This window comes from Pseudophryne corroboree, chromosome 4 (genome assembly GCF_028390025.1).
Source record: "Pseudophryne corroboree isolate aPseCor3 chromosome 4, aPseCor3.hap2, whole genome shotgun sequence".
Taxonomy (NCBI): domain Eukaryota; kingdom Metazoa; phylum Chordata; class Amphibia; order Anura; family Myobatrachidae; genus Pseudophryne; species Pseudophryne corroboree.
In genome coordinates this window covers 362,036,052-362,056,767 of record NC_086447.1, presented here as the reverse complement: position 1 = coordinate 362,056,767, position 20,716 = coordinate 362,036,052, and the positions used below count along the sequence as shown (strand labels likewise).

General features: G+C 45.5%; 1 protein-coding gene across 1 annotated transcript; it reads right to left on the bottom strand.

Annotated features, from left to right (window-relative positions):
* Nucleotides 1-10,183: 10,183 nt before the first annotated feature.
* On the bottom strand, nucleotides 10,184-17,029 carry NPPC (natriuretic peptide C). The gene is made up of 3 exons (XM_063916544.1): nucleotides 16,712-17,029; nucleotides 12,898-13,185; nucleotides 10,184-11,588 (listed from the first exon to the last, which is right to left on the bottom strand). The coding sequence occupies exons 1-2, from the start codon at nucleotides 16,940-16,942 to the stop codon at nucleotides 12,922-12,924; spliced, it is 495 nt and encodes a 164-aa protein (XP_063772614.1). The 5' UTR covers nucleotides 16,943-17,029; the 3' UTR covers nucleotides 10,184-11,588; nucleotides 12,898-12,921.
* Nucleotides 17,030-20,716: the final 3,687 nt, after the last annotated feature.

Below are 20,716 nucleotides of genomic sequence, written 5' to 3'. Positions count from 1 at the left end.
GCAGTGTCCTCAGAGGTCCACATATACATAGATTGCTCTTAGGCATGCAAAAATCTGCGCATGCATAGATGCCCCAGTGCCCCCAGAGATCTGCACATGTGTAGATGCCGCAGTGCTCCAAGAGATCCACGTATGCGTAGATGCTGCAGTGCCCCCAGAGATCCACGCATGTGTAGATACCGCAGTGCCCCCAGAGATCTGTGCATGCATAGATGCCGCAGTGCCCCGAGATCCACATATGCATAGATCACTCATAGTGCCCTCAGAGTTCCACGCGTGCGTAGATCACTCACAGTGCTCCCAGAGAGCCATACATGTGTAGATGCTGCAGTGCTGCCAGAAATCTGTGCATGTGTAGATGCTGCAGTGCCCCCAGAGATCCACGCATGTGTAGATGCTGCAGTGCTGCCAGAAATCTGTGCATGTGTAGATGCTGCAGTGCCCCCAGAGATCCATGCATGTGTAGATCACTTGCAGTGCCCCCAGAGATCCATGCATGCATAAATGCTGCAGTGCCCCAGAGATCTGTGCATGCGTAGATGCTGCAATGCCCCCAGATATCTGTGCATGCATAGATGCTGCAGTGCCCCCAGAGATCTGCGCATGCGTTGATGCTGCAGTGCCCCAGAGATTCACGTATGAGTAGATGCTGCAGCACCCCCAGAGATCCATGTATGCGTAGATGCTTCGGTGCCCCCAGAGATCCACGCATGTGTAGATGCCACAGTGCGCCCAGAGATCCGTGGCAGGTATAGATGCCACAGTGTCCCCAGAGATCCATACATGCGTAGATCACTCACAGTGCCCCCAGAATTCCACGCATGTGTAGATCACTCACTGTGCCCCCAGAATTCCACGCATGTGTAGATCACTCACTGTGCCCCAGAGATCCACGCATGCGTAGATAGCTTACAGTGACCCCAGAGATCCACACATGCGTAGATGCTGCAGTGCCCCCAGAGATCCACGCATGTGTAGATGCCGCAGTGCCCCCAGAGATCCTGCATGCATAGATGCCGCAGTGCCCCCAGAGATCTGTGCATGTGTAGATCACTCGCAGTGCCCCCAGATTTCTGTGTGTGCGTAGATGCCGCAGTGCCACCAGAGATCTGCACATACATATATGCCACAGTGCCCCCAGAGATCTGTGCATTAGTAGATGCCGCAGTGCCCCCAGAGATCATGCATAGATCATGCGCAATGCCCCCAGAGGTCCACACGTGTAGATGCCGCAGTGCCCCTCGAGATCCATGCATGTGTAGATAGCTGGCAATGCCCCCAGAGAGCCACGCATGTGTAGATGCTGCAGTGCCCCCAGACAACCGTGCATGCATAAATGGCGCCACCAGTGTTTTGTGCATGTGTAGATCACTCGCAATTCCCCTAGAGATCCGCGCATGAGTAGATGCTGCAGTGCCCCCAGAGATCTGCGCATGTGTAGATCACTCGCAGTGCCCCCAGAGATCTGTGCATGTGCTGATCACTCGCAGTGCCCCCAGAGATCCACACATGTGTAGATGCTGCATTGCCCCCAGAAATCTGTGCATGCGTAGATGCTGCAGTGCCCCCAGAGATCCATGCATGCGTAGATCACTCGCAGTGCCCCCAGAAATCCATGCATGCGTAGATGCTGCAGCACCCTGAGATCTGTGATTGCGTAGATGCTGCAGTGCCCCCAGAGATCTGTGCATGCGTAGATACTGCAGCGCCCTCAGAGATCCATGCATGCGTAGATGCTGCAGTGCCCCCAGAGATCCATGCATGTGTAGATGCTGCAGTGCCCCCAGAGATCCATGCATGGGTAGATGCTGCAGTGCCCCCCAGAGATCCATGCATGCGTAGATGCTGCAGTGCCCCCAGAGATCCATGCATGCGTAGATGCTGCAGCGCCCCCCAGAGATCCATGCATGCGTAGATGCTGCAGTGCCCCCAGAGATCTGTGCATGCGTAGATGCTGCAGTGCCCCCAGAGATCTGTGCATGCGTAGATGCTGCAGCACCCCCAGAGATCCATGCATGCGTAGATGCTGCACGGCCCCCAGAGATCCATGCATGCGTAGATGCTGCAGCGCCCCCAGAGATCCATGCATGCATAAATGCTGCAGCGCCCCCAGAGATCTGTGCATGCGTAGATGCTGCAGTGCCCCCAAAGATCTGTGCATGTGTAGATGCTGCAGTGCCCCCAGAGATCCACACAAGTGTAGATTTTGCATTGCCCCAGAGATTCGCGTATGAGTAGATGCTGCAGCACCCCCAGAGATCCACATATGCGTAGATGCCGCAGTGCCATCAGAGATCCACGCATGTGTAGATGCCGCAGTGCCCCAGAGATAAACGCGTGTGTAGATCACTCACAGTGCACCCAGAGATCCACGCATGTGTAGATTACTCGCAGTGTCCCCAGAGATCCATGCATGCGTAGATGCTGCAGTGCCCCCAGAGATCCATGCATGCGTAGATGCTGCAGCACCCCCAGAGATCCATGCATGCGTAGATGCTGCAGTGCCCCCAGAGATCTGTGCATGCGTAGATGCCGCAGCGCCCCCAGAGATCCATGCATGCGTAGATGCTGCACGGCCCCCAGAGATCCATGCATGCATAGATGCTTCAGCGCCCCCAGAGATCCATGCATGCGTAAATGCTGCAGCGCCCCCAGAGATCTGTGCATGTGTAGATGCTGCAGTGCCCCCAGAGATCTGTGCATGCGTAGATGCTGCAGTGCCCCCAGAGATCCACACAAGTGTAGATTTTGCAGTGCCCCAGAGATTCGCGCATGAGTAGATGCTGCAGCACCCCCAGAGATCCACATATGAGTAGATGCCACAGTGCCATCAGAGATCCACGCATGTGTAGATGCCGCAGTGCCCCAGAGATAAACGCGTGTGTAGATCACTCACAGTGCACCCAGAGATCCACGCATGTGTAGATTACTCGCAGTGTCCCCAGAGATCCATGCATGCGTAGATGCTGCAGTGCCCCCAGAGATCCATGCATGCGTAGATGCTGCAGCACCCCCAGAGATCCATGCATGCGTAGATGCTGCAGTGCCCCCAGAGATCCATGCATGCGTAGATGCTGCAGTGCCCCCAGAGATCTGTGCATGCGTAGATGCTGCAGTGCCCCCAGAGATCTGTGCATGCGTAGATGCTGCAGCACCCCCAGAGATCCATGCATGCGTAGATGCTGCACGGCCCCCAGAGATCCATGCATGCGTAGATGCTGCAGCGCCCCCAGAGATCCATGCATGCGTAAATGCTGCAGCGCCCCCAGAGATCTGTGCATGCGTAGATGCTGCAGTGCCCCCAGAGATCTGTGCATGTGTAGATGCTGCAGTGCCCCCAGAGATCTGTGCATGCGTAGATGCTGCAGTGCCCCCAGAGATCCACACAAGTGTAGATTTTGCAGTGCCCCAGAGATTCGCGTATGAGTAGATGCTGCAGCACCCCCAGAGATCCACATATGCGTAGATGCCGCAGTGCCATCAGAGATCCACGCATGTGTAGATGCCGCAGTGCCCCAGAGATAAACGCGTGTGTAGATCACTCACAGTGCACCCAGAGATCCACGCATGTGTAGATTACTCGCAGCTGTCCCCAGAGATCCATGCATGCGTAGATGCTGCAGTGCCCCCAGAGATCCATGCATGCGTAGATGCTGCAGCACCCCCAGAGATCCATGCATGCGTAGATGCTGCAGTGCCCCCAGAGATCTGTGCATGCGTAGATGCTGCAGTGCCCCCAGAGATCTGTGCATGTGTAGATGCTGCAGTGCCCCCAGAGATCTGTGCATGCGTAGATGCTGCAGTGCCCCCAGAGATCCACACAAGTGTAGATTTTGCAGTGCCCCAGAGATTCGCGCATGAGTAGATGCTGCAGCACCCCCAGAGATCCACATATGAGTAGATGCCGCAGTGCCATCAGAGATCCACGCATGTGTAGATGCCGCAGTGCCCCAGAGATAAACGCGTGTGTAGATCACTCACAGTGCACCCAGAGATCCACGCATGTGTAGATTACTCGCAGTTTCCCCAGAGATCCATGCATGCGTATATGCTGCAGTGCCCCCAGAGATCCATGCATGCGTAGATGCTGCAGCACCCCCAGAGATCCATGCATGCGTAGATGCTGCAGTGCCCCCAGAGATCCATGCATGCATAGATGCTGCACGGCCCCCAGAGATCTGTGCATGCGTAGATGCTGCAGTGCCCCCAGAGATCTGTGCATGCGTAGATGCTGCAGCACCCCCAGAGATCCATGCATGCGTAGATGCTGAACGGCCCCCAGAGATCCATGCATGCGTAGATGCTGCAGCGCCCCCAGAGATCCATGCATGCGTAAATGCTGCAGCGCCCCCAGAGATCTGTGCATGCGTAGATGCTGCAGTGCCCCCAGAGATCTGTGCATGTGTAGATGCTGCAGTGCCCCCAGAGATCTGTGCATGCGTAGATGCTGCAGTGCCCCCAGAGATCCACACAAGTGTAGATTTTGCAGTGCCCCAGAGATTCGCGTATGAGTAGATGCTGCAGCACCCCCAGAGATCCACATATGCGTAGATGCCGCAGTGCCATCAGAGATCCACGCATGTGTAGATGCCGCAGTGCCCCAGAGATAAACGCGTGTGTAGATCACTCACAGTGCACCCAGAGATCCACGCATGTGTAGATTACTCGCAGTGTCCCCAGAGATCCATGCATGCGTAGATGCTGCAGTGCCCCCAGAGATCTGTGCATGCGTAGATGCTGCAGTGCCCCCAGAGATCTGTGCATGTGTAGATGATGCAGTGCCCCCAGAGATCTGTGCATGTGTAGATGCTGCAGTGCCCCCAGAGATCTGTGCATGCGTAGATGCTGCAGTGCCCCCAGAGATCCACACAAGTGTAGATCTTGCAGTGCCCCAGAGATTCGCGCATGAGTAGATGCTGCAGCACCCCCAGAGATCCACATATGAGTAGATGCCGCAGTGCCATCAGAGATCCACGCATGTGTAGATGCCGCAGTGCCCCAGAGATAAACGCGTGTGTAGATCACTCACAGTGCACCCAGAGATCCACGCATGTGTAGATTACTCGCAGTTTCCCCAGAGAATCATGCATGCGTATATGCTACAGTGCCCCCAGAGGTCCATGCATGCGTAGATGCTGCAGCACCCCCAGAGATCCATGCATGCGTAGATGCTGCAGTGCCCCCAGAGATCCATGCATGCATAGATGCTGCACGGCCCCCAGAGATCCATGCATGCGTAGATGCTTCAGCGCCCCCAGAGATCCATGCATGCGTAAATGCTGCAGCGCCCCCAGAGATCTGTGCATGTGTAGATGCTGCAGTGCCCCCAGAGATCCACACAAGTGTAGATTTTGCAGTGCCCCAGAGATTCGCGCATGAGTAGATGCTGCAGCACCCCCAGAGATCCACATATGAGTAGATGCCGCAGTGCCATCAGAGATCCACGCATGTGTAGATGCCGCAGTGCCCCAGAGATAAACGCGTGTGTAGATCACTCACAGTGCACCCAGAGATCCATGCATGGGTAGATGCTGCAGTGCCCCCAGAGATCCATGCATGCGTAGATGATGCAGTGCCCCCAGAGATCCATGCATGCGTAGATGCTGCAGCGCCCCCAGAGATCTGTGCATGCGTAGATGCTGCAGTGCCCCCAGCGATCCACGCATGCGTTTTCTGGTATTGGCTAAGACAGTGGCTGCGTCTTCTGATGCTGATTTACTGGCCTCACAAATGGGCAGGAGGTGGCCATCTGAGTAATCTGAGTCTGCCGATGCTCACGGTGGAGGTCTGATGCAGCGGCTTCAGATGCAGCACTTGGATCTGAAATGCTGGCAGGAGACGCAGCTGCTGTGCAAAAGTGTACATCTCTGGATCAGGCCCTGAGTTTGCAACCAGTTCTGTGGCACGCCTGCGCCACTCCCATAACACATTCATCAGACGGTGCACCTCCATACGTCTGAATAGCTAACTCCCATTCACCGCCCAATACCATTTCAAAGACCGTTCATCTTAATCGTTTTGCGACTCTGTACGCTAACACCATGAAACGCATGTGCTGATCGACTTTTTAGCGACTTAAGCGCATGCGCCGTTGAAAAAAATTGACCATCTGGATGAATGTCGGCAAATCAGCCCCATTTTGTCTAGTTAGGGGGAGGGGATGAAGTACCTGAGTAAGGGAGATAGGATTAGGTGCCCCTCAGTTGCTGAGGCACAATCAGGTCAAACTAACACAGCTAGGGCAGGGCATGTTGTTTAATTCCTATTTTGCTGGAGTACCTAGAGGTATATTTGCTAAAGTGCAAGTTTAGAGAAGTGGAAATATTGGCCCTCATTCCGAGTTGATCGGTCGCAAGGCGAATTTAGCAGAGTTACACACGCTAAGCCGCCGCCTACTGGGAGTGAATCTTAGCTTCTTAAAATTGCGACCGATGTATTCGCAATATTGCGATTACTAACTACTTAGCAGTTTCTGAGTAGCTCCAGACTTACTCTGCCTGTGCGATCATTTCAGTGCTTGTCGTTCCTGGTTGACGTCACAAACACACCCAGCGTTCGCCCAGGCACTCCCACCGTTTCCCCGGCCACTCCTGCGTTTTTTCCGGAAACGGTAGCGTTTTCAGCCACACGCCCCTGAAACGCCGTGTTTCCGCCCAGTAACACCCATTTCCTGTCAATCACATTACGATCGCCGGAGCGATGAAAAAGCCGTGAGTAAAAATACTTTCTTCATAGTAAAGTTACTTGGCGCAGTCGCAGTGCGAACATTGCGCATGCGTACTAAGCGGATTTTCACTGCGATGCGATGAAAAATACCGAGCGAACAACTCGGAATGAGGGCCATTGCCCCTAGCAACCAATCAGATTCTAGCTAATATCTTCTAGAAGGTGCTAGATAAATGATAAGTAGAATCTGGTTGCTATGGGCAACATCTTCCTTTCAATAAACCTGAACTTTAGTAAATATACCCCATAGTGTGTGTTTGTGTGCACTGTTAGTGTATTATGCATCACTGGGCATCATCTACTACAGAATTTTGCTTGATGTGTATCAGATGACACTGAGTAAAACAAAAAAATTGAACTATAATTATTTGCATGTTGTACAACTGGCATTTATTTCTCCAGCACTCTTTTTATTTCAAGGTAGAAATATTGGCAATTCTAATATGTATTGAACATCTTTTATTATGCCATCTAGTAAATATGTGAACCACTTTGTGTTATTGCCAACTAAGACATCTAAACGTATTTATTTATTTTTGTACTAATGATGATACTGTGAGTTAAAAACCAGAAGTACCACTGTTGTAGTACATGAAATGATTTGAGGTTCAGGTCTTTAAATATACATATATCTGACTTGTAAATAAACGTGTTTTGCCATTTTTTGTGCTAGAAAATATATATATTTGATATTTTCTTATTAAGGATTCCCTTAAATATTTTTTAATTGTAAAATAATTATTAACAGGAGTTTATCTATAACAAAAAGTTTGTAATAGTAGCTAACTATTTCCAACTTTTAGGGGGGATTTAGATTGTTTTGGGGCAATATTCAATTGTTTTGCAGATGGGTGCAAGTGCCGTGGATGCCCAGTAAATATTGTGCATGTCGCAGGCAAATGTACTGGGTTTAGACACATCGGGCGACGTGTGGGATTTTTTTAAAAGGGGAATCACTTACAAGGCAAAACCATGCCTTGTAAGTGATTGCCCCTTTTAAGAAACGTCCAAGTTTGGCCAGAATCCCACATGTCGGCAGACCGTAAAATAGCTAGACTTGTATAAAGTAGAGGGAACGCTGTGTTTGGGTGCTAAAAAGCCCAACTTTGGGTGGATTTCTGCTCTCCATCTCAGGAGAATGCAAACAAAAATAATGGGCACCAGCATAACTTATGCCCATCCGCAAAACAATTGAATATCGCCAATTGGGCACCCATTACTTACATGAGTTGAAAAACAGTTAGAATAAAATCAATACTAGACCATAAGAAGACATTCAAACATTCCATTAGAATGTGAGTAACTAGGATCTACCTTTTACTGCAGCACCTAACTGGCCATCTTATACTGTACAAGCAGAACTATACCAGCCGAAACATAATAGATATACTTTGGGTTAGGGTTACCAGTGTTCCCTGGTACATCCAGCATAATGAATAATAAATGTACCAAGGCTCCCCCCAATACTACGACTCAGCAGCAGCTTGTGCCTTTGCTGACCAGGGTGTCTGTAATTGTCGCTGCCACTGCTAGTTAGTCTCGGCGGGTGGCAGATTTTATTGGGGTAGCTGCAGCCTCTAGATGCAATCCGTTGCTGCTTCTACTGGTGATCCTCCAATCAACAACATAAATGGCATGGTGCAGAGTTGGACAGAAATCTGGCACATCTGCTCCCAAATTCCATACATGTAAAAAATGCATATCTTCACTCATATGTACACTTGTATGTATCTTTCAAGAGTGCTCAACCTCTATCCTTACTACTTGTTTGATATCCATCATCATAATCATCATCAATGTGTACTTGCACCAGGCTATTCTTCAAAAGATGTCTTGCAACTGGAGTACTTGCACTTCTGTCCAGCTCTGCCTAGCTTATTATTCTCATAGCTTTTAGATGTGTCGATATGCCCACATTGAACTTTGCCTTTATAACAATGCTTCATTACAGCAGTTATGCCTCTTCTGTTGTACGTGTAGATGCGCCTGAAATGGGAATGACTCTTCATCAAGGGCGTAGCTACCATAGGTGCAGGCAGAGCAGCTGCTATGGGGCCCAGAGCTGAGAGGGGCTCACCTTCCCTGTCAAAGTTACATGTGTTATATACATTTTTTGCCATTGGGTGGTACGTAGGGGTCCTTTCAAACTTTTTCCTTGGGGCTTGCAGTATATCTAGGTATGCCCCTGGACCTGCTCATTGTAGTGTGGTATAAAATGAACTGGAGGGCATTTTAATGTGATATAATATGAACCAGGGCACTGTAATGAGGCACAATATGAACGGGGAGCACTATATATCATAATGTGAATTGGGGGTACTGTGCGGCATAATGTGTACCGGCAGCTCTGAAATGTGACATAGCCTGAATTTAAGCACTACTGCGATTCAAAAAAGAAACTAGGGCACTACTATGGGGCATAACATTAAATAAGGCTCTACTATGGTTCAGAAAATGAACTAGGGCCCTATTATAGGGCATAAAATTAAAAACTGCTGCAGAGAAGTGTCTCTCTAGAAGCATTGGGACAGGGGCCCCTTCAAAATGTTGCTATGGGGCCCACAAAGTTCTGGCTACGCCCCTGCCATTCATTGCCCATACCTGTGTACCCTTGGTTCCAGAGCAGGTGCAGTGCAAACACTGTCTCCACAAACAGGTGCACACTCAACTTTGTATCAAAGTATCTGACCACCTTTTTTTTTTTTTTTTTTTTTTTTATATACGTGTATTTATTCATCAAACTATATTGTTTTATTGGGCTCATGTGACTTTGGGGGAGATTTATCAAATCTTGGAAAGAGGTAAAATAGAAAAGTTGCCCAGATCTAACACAGCCTGTAAAATAACAGTTGTGTTATAGAAAGGGGCAAGGGGAATAAACATTTCTCTACCTGTGTGATATTCAAGTTGCAATGAAAAAAAAATAATATAAAAAAAGCAAATGGAATCTACAACAATAAAACATCAACATTTGCAGGAGGCCATATACAAATCTATGAATTACTTTCAATATGTCCTTCAAACTTTATTTATATGGCATGTTTGTAACTAGGACTGGTCCCTCAAAAAAATTAAAAATATCAGTGTACGTTTTTGAAATAACCTGGATATGTCTACACACTCCATATGCTCATACATACTGTACATGCATCAAAAACATACACAGTGGATTCACCAATGTCTGCTAGATGCAGACTAACTAGTCTTTTGTCTGTCTTAGCAGGATGAGTAGACTTTGGGAGCTGTTCTGATCATCCACCCAATCTTCTAGTAACCCAGGGTATGTAATTGTACAACAGCTGTAGTGATCTTTACAGTTGCAGTGTTGGAAATCCCAAAACACAGAGAAATAAAGACAGATTCCAAATGTACATGGAATTATTTTTTTTTCCACTTTTTTCTTTTATCTTAAAACGTTTCAACTATTTAGGACAAAAAGTTACAATGTTTGACCCCGTTCAATTCATTACATAAATAAAAGTTCTTTATAAATATCTCTTCATAAACAATATAAATAGCTTTACAACATAAATACATTGATGCAAGGTGAGAATTTTCATATAGCTGTCAGGCCCCCTCCCTCTTCATGTATACAAGTACCCAAGGAGACGTAATCCCTGCACTGCTGGATTCGTTCTCTCTGACAAAACTTGTGGGCTTCCCAATGAAGTGGATAGAGACTCTATGTGTGCTTTGCCTGGTCGGTCTAGTGTGTCTGGCACAGCCTCACTGAAACCCTTTGCATACAGATTAACTGAATTTGTCCAGTTCTGAGATTATGTAACCGTGCAATTGACTATATCATAGCAGAGATAGTAAGCTCTCTGTGGTTCACCATGTAAATTGGCATGATATGATAATTATCGAAAAGTTATAGAATTGGATACATTTATTATTATATTTAGAGATGGGAATGTTCTAGGGCTCTTGTCTAATTTCACATTCTTCTTCTAGATCGTTTCTGTAAAGTCACACATCACGCTAGTGTGTCGTGTCAGCTGGAAGCCCAATTAATTTATTTCCCACAGCTGTAATTTATTCTAAATTAGAAGGCGAATTCCCTGTTTTCCTACAATAATTTGCAGCTCTGAGACAAAGCTAAGAGTCTAAAAGTAAAAACACAAAAAAATAAAACATTAAGTTCATGTCATTGGAGCTTATTTACTTGGCCACAAGATCAGCGTAAAACTGACAGTCTAACAGACAAGATTAAAAATGGTTAAGCAGCCACTAAAGTTTTGAGACCGACCTTTTGTCCCAGAAAGCACTGCAGTCTTCCCCTATTTTTGCAGCAGTTGGATAAGCATAATTGACCTCTCTGGTAGAGGCTGGTCATTAATATGGATATGGCAGGTTGGTAACCAAACTCCAGTGCCTCATTATACCACAAACAGTAGCTCAAACATATTCTGCCGACATTGAGCTGTCAAGGGTTAAATCTCAGGGTAGAGATGAAAAAAAAAAATAGGCATGTGATAACTTAACTGTAACCTGGAGAGGATTCCATAAGCCTGAAATGTCGACAGTCCATGAATTAGGAATGGTTTTGCACATACAGAGTCTAATGACCCCATGTGTGGAGAACACATGTGACAGTCTACTTGGCCACCGTGTCTGAACACTGATATGTAAACATCTAGGCAGCCCTCATTACATATATGTACGCGAATGCACATTTATGGCTCTTGCACTCTGGCAACAAAATGATGACAAACATGTGGTAACAGCAGGTCCTTTGTCCCATCATACTGGCCCGTCCCCTCACTACAGAATCTTCTGGAAACATTAGATTCTCAGCTGGGCGTCTACACTAAGACAGGATAATGACCAGTGATCAGAAAACCGTTGTCAATGTTGGGAGCCTGGAAGAGAAAATACGTTGGATTAGTGCTGTTATTAGTATATGGCAGGCCAGGTTTCTGACTTCTCTCATACAGCACTTCAAGTTTGTAACAGCACATGGAAAATGCAGATGGAATTATGATCCTAGTTATTAATAACACAGCCCCAGGTTTTTCAATGCCAGAAGCTTGGGAAGCGGAGCTCTGGCCTGAAATCATTCATTTTCCTTCAGTTGTCACTGTATTCCTTCCACAAGCTACACATTTCTGTGTGCAGGCTGCACCTATTGCTTCAGTATAAAGAGCTAGATTTGTGCCAAATCACAACTTTAAGATTCTAATGGTTAGGATGAACATGGCTAACATGGTGGTGATAACCAGAAATAATACATATTTACAGGGGCATTCAGTCTAGCGACCATTGGCAGAGATATATCCCATTTCCCAAAGTAATCACTGAAAACTAAATGCATGGCTATGTCTCCGCCCCATTAGGAATACAACAGAACTATAACCTATTACAAACAACACACTAAAAATATATTTTGAGAGACCCTAAATAAATTGCATGCACCATTGTTATGCATGCTGTAGAAGCAAGAGTGGATTATTTGTACCTCAGAACTGTGACAAGGGCCATCAATTCAGTGGATTGAGGTGGTTAGAAATAAATTAGCAACCACAGCAACCATTTTTAGCACATGGACTTTGTTTAAGTGCAATCATTCTAAATATCAACCCAAGAGAATGTTGGCTTGTTTGCAACTTTACTCAAGAATATCTAAAATATTATGTAGTTTATATCTCGCCCAACCATCTGTTAAGCTTCTAGCATGTAATAGTAACACTACAATAAACAAACCCACATGTATACCAATGAATTGCTGTAAATATGTTTTTATTCTCTGTGCTATAGATGTTACATTGTAGGTTCATTTTGGAATACTAGATATTATACTATACAGATGCATACACAGGTAAGAGGCAACATAATTTTCATAGGGGGGGGGGGGGGGAGGCGGAAGGGCTCTATGTTTGTTACCAAAATGTATTTGTTAATTTGTTTGTCTTGAGCCCCTCAATACAGACCGCTGCATAATAAAACTGCATATAGAATGATTAAGTGCCAGAAAATAGGGGGGCAGCTCAATAGTGGGGCATTTAATAAATAGCGTGATAATAAAGGTGAAAAACCTGTAAATCCTTTTTAAAGATAATTTAGTTACATTTGTATTATTAATACTTATCACAACTAACAAAAAATAAAAAATGTTAGTGTGATTTAATTAAAGCATGCAAAAGTAAAAGTGATAAAGTAGTTTTTACTGACCACCACAAGATGGTGCTACAACTACTAGCACCCCAAGCCACTCATGGCTCCGATTCGGTCCAATTTGAGACCAAAGCAGCCCTTGGACAGCCCTTTTTTGTTGATGCCTTTGTATTTGCGGGTGTTGGGGTACTCGTTGAGTAGTCTGGCCCAAGCTGCCCTGGAGCGCGTGTCAGCACGCAGGTCTCTCAGAAGTCGAGCACGAGTTTTAGGATCAATGATTCGTTCTCCCCTCTCCTCAGAGGCTAAATATTCAGCCAATTCTTCCCCTAGCAACGTGCGTAAAGACTGCAATATAAAGAGACAAAATGCAAGGATTTAGTAGTCTATGTACAATGAAGTGGGACAGATTGATACCTACATGCACTGATATGAGAACAAAGAAAGGAGGTGGGTATTAGTGGAGAATATGTTATATCAGATGCTTTAAAAAAATAAATAATAATTTTTTTTTTTAATTTTTTTTAAAGGATGGTCCCACTTATATTTAAGGATAAAAGCAACACCTGTCCTTACATGAATGTAATGAAAGGCAAAGCAGGTAAGTTTCATCTGGAACTAAGAATACAGGCAGGCAATCTAAAACTGTCTTGTCCTTGGAAAGTGCTGTGCACGTAAGACTTGCAACTGGACCTAATTCGTTGAGCAGTTCAGCAATTTACACCTTGGTTACACCATGTTGCACTTCAGCTGAGGAAAACGTTAAATGTACACAGAGATTTGTATTTGGGAAGAGGAACGCCCTAGCTTATTTCTAATACCACTTTTATACCTAAACACTGAGTCGCTCCCGGCTCCTTCCCAGGTGCAACTTGGCTGAGGCCCCTTTCAGACTGGCTGCCCGACCTGGCAATATACCGGGTTGGTGACTTCACCGCGTGCGGAGGCGGCGCTTGGAGATGAAATGATCTCCAAGCACCGCCTCTTCCTATTCAGTGAACAGGTGCTGGTTCACATCAACCCGGGTTACCCGTTTACACTGCCCGGTTCCTTCCTGGGACCAACCCTGCAAGCTAGTCGGGTTGGATTCTCGGGTCACTGGACCCGGATAAACCATTTTACACCGAGCCGCAACCCAGATTAACCAGGCAATAACCCGGGTCAAAAGCTCGGTGTAAAAGAGGTATTAGTTTGAGAGTAAAAACAGAGCTGACCAGTACTTGTTTGCTACAGGTAGTATCTTTCCTGCATGCGAAAACATAAATTCAAGTGCACCACCTGGAATTGCAGCAAGGTCTGTTTCAAGAGCAAATGCTCCTTTTTTTATTTGCTCTTAACTTTACATTGGGCACTATGTGAATTTCCCTCTGTTGTTGTACACAAAAGATAAGTGACTCTGGAAAACTAACATTATTCACATGCAGTCATAAGTGTAACTAGTGGACATGATTTTTAGATAACACACTTTTCCATTGACAATCTGAGCTACTTTATGAGCCTGTGTATTAATAATCTGTATCGCATGCGCACAGTGTCAGATTCCAGAGCTGCTGGTGGGAGATCAGAAGATCTCTCATCTGCTAGTAAGCCTCCGTAGGCTTAATGTGGTTTATGCCAGTTGAAGATAGTTTGGTAGGTGTCAAACCGTAATCCCCACTGAAAATAACGGGCACAGCCATCTGCACTGCTAATTAGCCTTCTGCAGGCAGTTTCTGCAAATTCTCCTGCATTGGGCTATTAGTACATAGCAACAATTCATAAAATTATGCAGAAACTGCAATTTCTATATTATTTCAGCAACCACGATAAGTATGCCCCTTAATTGGTGATAACTTGATAAACATTTAATTGTCCTTAAGACTTTGTCTTCTGTCCTTTAGCATCAACCATCCAACAACCAGACAGCAGTTCTTGGGATGAGCTAGTCACGTCAGGCACATACAATACTTTTAACAGGGGCATATAGAGCAATAAAAGATTGTATTTCTAGATTGTCACTGACTGGTGGTGTTTTGCTGACTAGGTGTTGGACTCTGAGCTACGGACTGACTGTCGGTGCATTATGTCATGTTTTATTCACCTACTTAGTAACCCATTCCATGCCAGTAGGGGTAATGTCCCCACATTATAATAACCAGTAAAGTTTATAAAAGAAAACAATCCATTGCCTTGGCTTTGATGTTAAATCAAACACTTTCACATTCACTAACTGTCAAAGACAGTGTGCAAGATAAAATTATAGTAGTATACAATACACATATTATCCTAGATTGTAATCACAGCATTTACTTTTTTCTATTAATATTAATGTTAGGAAAGACCAACATCGAAAACTGGTTGTTTTTCTTCCTGACTGTTGCATTACTATGCACTGTACATTTCTTTGCGATTTAAATATAATGTTATAGGCATCCACCTGCTAAACTAATTTGGTAGGCTTGCCACCGTCTCTGTATATGTACTAAAAATGTCTACTTATCTGATTATATGCCATACAGAACAAATAAGGCACCACTAGTAATTTGTAACTGCCTCACTGTAAGTTATCAAGGTTGCTACTTTAATTTATATATTGCCAGTGATCAGACTTTCAACACAGGGTTAACAGAGGCCACAAATAGAACCATTGACATGTTTTCAACCTCTCTGTTAGTGACTTTATAGACTACTATTCTTATTGAAATGCTCTTTCCATGCTGTACATTCACTATTGTACTACTAGCATGACCTTTTTATTTATTTATTTTTTTATTTTAATAAACCATCTGCTTTTATAAACTCCCCCATTCTCCATCAGAGCATCCTCTGGTACCCAGCCAGGCACCTGGAGTCTACATGACAAATCTCAGTGTTGTCTGTGCGCACTTGGCTGCTTGCTGATAGTGGACGAAATGTGTGGTCCCCCAGCTCTCACATGGTCCTCACAGATCAATACTTAATACTTCTTAGTAATACTTTAAATCTAACTCAAAGCACTACACACTAATGGTCAGAAGCATCATTATCACCCAATTCATTTTCTAAACAGTTACATTATTATTTATAAATCAACACTTCCATCATTATATCCACAGAGTAAAGGAATTCACTTATAGTTTAATTACATATACAAGTACTTTTGACAGCAAACACAATCATTTGTTTAACTGTATAGTCTCTCAAATAAAGTCTCATATGTATATACAGGTTGAGTATCCCATATCCAAATATTCCGAAATACGGAATATTCCGAAATACAGACTTTTTGAGTGAGATAGTGAAACCTTTGTTTTCTGATGGCTCAATGTACACTAACCTTGTTTTATACACAGTTATTAAAAATATTGTATTAAATGACCTTCAGGCTGTGTGTATAAGGTGTATATGAAACATAAATGAATTGTGTGAATGTACACACACTTTGTTTAATGCACAAAGTTTTTAAAAATATTGGCTAAAATTACCTTCAGGCTGTGTGTATAAGGTGTATATGGAAACACAAATGCATTCTATGCTTAGATTTAGGTCCTATCACCATGATATCTCATTATGGTATGCAATTATTCCAAAATACGGAGTAATCCGATATCGAAAATACTTCTGGTCCCAAGCATTTTGAATAAGGGATACTCAACCTGTATCTCTCTCTCTCTCTCTCTCTCTCTCTCTCTCTCTCTCCTAGATAAACCCACAGTGGTGATCTACCCTTACATGTGAAGGAGAAAGGGCATATAATGGGCACAGGGACCCAGGCTGACAAAAAGTGTGGGAAACTACAACTAGTATAGTAGTGCCAGTATGGAATGGGTACAGTTGTAGAAGAATCATAAAGGGGTGGAAATACAGAGAATACAAGAAGTAGTAACTAAGGATAATTTCTCAGGTGGACACTTACCTTCTGATGTGCCTGAACAACGGGCTTTGCCTCCGTCCCCAAGCACAGCACAGCCAGCACTAGTCCCCAGCCCACAATATGGCAGAAGTGCATCCTAACTCTAGGACTCAGTCTCCTCAGGATATAAAAAAAAAGTCCTGAAGTGTGAGAGTAAGACAATACAAGTAGCAGACAGGGCAGCTGCAGATCACTCCGTCCCTCCGCCTCCTCCTCACTCTTTCTGTAACTCATATCAACACCCCATTCATTTTATAAACCCAAAGCGGTGACGTCACTGTGCGATAGGAGGTTCCGATGCCGCCGCTGTAACCCTTTCTCTCACCTCTCTCTCACAGCAGCTGTTTGTTTGTTTACTGATTAGGATGGGGCAGGACTGGGAGCCAGCGCTGTGAGTCAGGGGTCAGCATCACCTCATCCCCATGAAATAATGGGGCAGCTAAACTTCCATTCCTGGAGAGCCCGGGTGCGGGGTGAGGCAGGGGAGATGTTTCCCTTACACCCTCACTCACATCACCACACTTCTCTTTCTGGAAAATTAGAGGACTTTTAAAATAAAAAAAATACCATGACCATCAATGGTTAATTTAGTTTGGCACTCTGAGAAAATCTGCTTTATTCATTACAATACAAGGGAAACAAAAGCTGAAATGTTTGAACATAAATTGTAAACCTCTTAATGGGAAAACAGTAGCAGCAGCAGCCTGAGGTCCCGGGCGCGCTACAGACCACTATATACAGTAGTATATATACAGTGTGTCTCCTCTCACTCTCAGGGCAGCTGCCTCTGCTGCACACTACAACCAATGGAGGTGTAAAGATATGTAGCCTTCACAGATCCTGGCTGCTCTATGCTTATAGCTGCATGCTGGAAATCCTCTGTGCTGCTTCTCTCATTCTCTTTGCCCGCAAGAAAGAATGGGAAACTCTGCTACTGTAGCTGTGCCTGAGCCTCCCCCTGTACACTGACGGCACACTGTATGCGCGTTGGCTTCTTATGTATTATTATCACAGTGCGGAGGGGTTTGTTACGTTACATCGGTGCTGGCAGGGCATCGTGGAACATGTAGTTCTTCAGCAATCGAAGAGCCACAGGTTGCCTGTCTGTAGTAGAGAAACGGGAGCCCGAGCTCTGCCATCTGCCTGCCTCTCCCGAGTCCCAGCGCCTATGGCGGTATCTTCACCTGCAGAACGACGTCTCTGGCTCTGGAGAGCACACAGCAGCACCCGAGCAGTTACATCCAGTCTCCGAAGCGGTGGAGGAGCCGCACAAGGAGAAAGCTGCTTCCAGCCAGGGCAGCACAGTGCAGGGCACACCGATAGCGATCTCTCCGCAGGTGACCGGGACTTCCTCCTCTGTTATTAGGACAGAACGTCATGCTCTGTATAGAGACGGTGGCAGGATACGTGACCATTTCATTCATAATAGTAATAATAACTCATGGTTGGTATATTCATTATGCAACTAAAAGAAGCCACACCTGTATACCTGTGCCCGGGCGCGGGTCCATGCTATATGCTGTGCACGGGCGCAGGGTCCCCTGCTGTATGTTACACCGTACTTGTGGTTCACAGGCGCCGTGGCCACACTCAGCCGCAGAGATGCTTGCGCTGCTGCAGCGACTTCTCCGCTCTCTCTGTGGCTGAGTAGCAGCAAACAGCAGGATTCCTTCAGGCAAATAATGTAAAAAAACAGTTATGTACAGTGATTACACGAAATGTAAATGTTAAAAGCCGGAAACATAGTAAATGGCATGTTATCTAGCCATAGATCGTTTTCAGAGTCGTTCACACAATTTATTTCACAACTTTCTGGGCTTTTTTTTTTTTTTAAACAGGTACGGGTGTAAGGATAAACCCTTACCCGTTACCCCATATGGTGTTCATTCATTGTAAATACCAACATCGTGAGTGCATTTTATTTAAATGGCCCCTTAGTCTGAGTAGTTTTACACAAACTCACTTGTTAGGCACATAAGGGGGGTATTTATCAAAGCTTGGCTAGACACATAGGGGGTAATTCAGATCTGATCACTGCTGTGTGCTTTTGCACAGTGGGCGATCAGGTACTAAATGCGCATGCATATGCACCGCAAAGCACATGCGCGTTGGCATAGACGCGCGCAGACGCCGACATGCGGGTGCCGCTCCGGACTTCCCCCTGTCCGCCGCATTATAGTCTACTCTAACCTCCCCTCTCCTGGATATAGACTGCTTACCTGGGCGGCCCAGGTGAGCAGTCTTATGTCCCAGTGGAAGGGGTGGAGGACGTAGTCAGTTACCTGGCGGAGGGGGGGGGAGTCAGGGGCGGCAATCGCATGTCGACGTCTGTGCACGCCTATGCACGTCAGGCAACAACAAAGGGCATCGCTAGTCAGCAGCGGGATGGTGCGAAAAAAATGTTCGCACGGGCGTTTGCAAGGTGATTGACAGGAGGAGGCCATTTGTGGGTGGTAACTGAGTGTTTACAGGGAGTGTCCGGAAAAACGCAGGCGTTCCCAAGCGTTTTCAGGGAGGGTGTGTGACGTCAGCTCTGGCCCCGATCAGCCTGATGTGATCGCACTGGAGGAGTAAATCCTGGGCTGCTCAGAAACTGCACACACTGAATTTTAGGAGCTCAGCGTACACATAGCATCGCACACTTACGAAATACACTCGGCAAAAATACACTCCCCCTGTAGGCGGCGACTATCTAACCGCAGGTCAGCAAAAACCGCAGCCCAGCGACCAGATCTGAATTACCCCCAAAGTACTAACCAATCAGCTTCTGTCAAGTTACATGCGGTGTCTGAAAAATGTCAGTTTGACGCTGATTGGTTGGTACTTTTATCTCTTTCCAAACTTTGATAAATGTTTAAAAATGCTAATTTTGATTAATTTTGTATATTTTGTATACATGTGATAAGCTGCGCATAGTAACATTGATGCTATCATGCTTGGCTCCAAACTCACCTTTGTACTGACTGAGAGCCCTGGTTAACCTAGCAGCATTACATGAATATTATAGATATCTGGACGAGCAACTTTATTTTCTCTTTCATAGCACTAAAAACACACGTGTGTGGACAGAGAGTTCAATAATTGTGACATGTTCTCTATGAGTCATTTAGTGATTCAACAACCCTATATAAATTGTTAGTTGCACCCGTATAAATCCCAGGCTTGTAACTGTAGCAGAAGAGCGGAAATTATGTTGAGGTTATATCAGGAAAAAAAATGGCGAAATGATCTGACTAAAATGTTATTACATCTGGTCTACTGTATCTCATTCCTCCCCTTTAATACCCAATATGTATTAGCTAATGTACAGGCATTAGAAGCAAAACATGACAAGCAATACCACATCCTACTGTTATTATACACATTTTTCTTATTTCATGGAATCTAAATGGATTTATTCAGGAATTCTTACAACTGACGTATATGTATAAATGCTCACCTCCTGGTTAGTAGAAGAAGCACCTTTAACTGCAACTTAAAGCTGTGAGTACCTTTGGGAAAGTCTCTACCAGTGTTGAACTTTTGGACGGTGCAGTTTTTGTCCATTATTCTTCTGCAATATAGGTTGAGTTCCATCAGCTTTGGTGGGGGCCGTTGGTGAACAGCAACTTACAAATCATTCCATAGACACTCAATGCGATTAAAGGTGGGTACATACTAGACCAGGGGTAGCCAACCGTGGTCCTCGAGAGCTACCAACAGTTAACGTTTTCTAGGTCTCCTCAAAGAATCACAAGTGAAGTAATTAGCTCCTCCTGTTGATCTTTTACAATGTGTCAGTGAGTGATGAATACACCTGTGCATCTGCTAGGTGGTCTGAAAAACGTGAACTGTTGGTAGCTCTCGAGGACTAGGGTTAGCTACCCCTGCACTAGACAATAGACAGGGTTGAGTATCCCTTATCCAAAATTCAAAATTCCACATTTTTGGTTCCCCTACTGAGATAATGACACATATACATATATATTATATTATATATCTAGATAATATATGTAGTGGATGATGTGT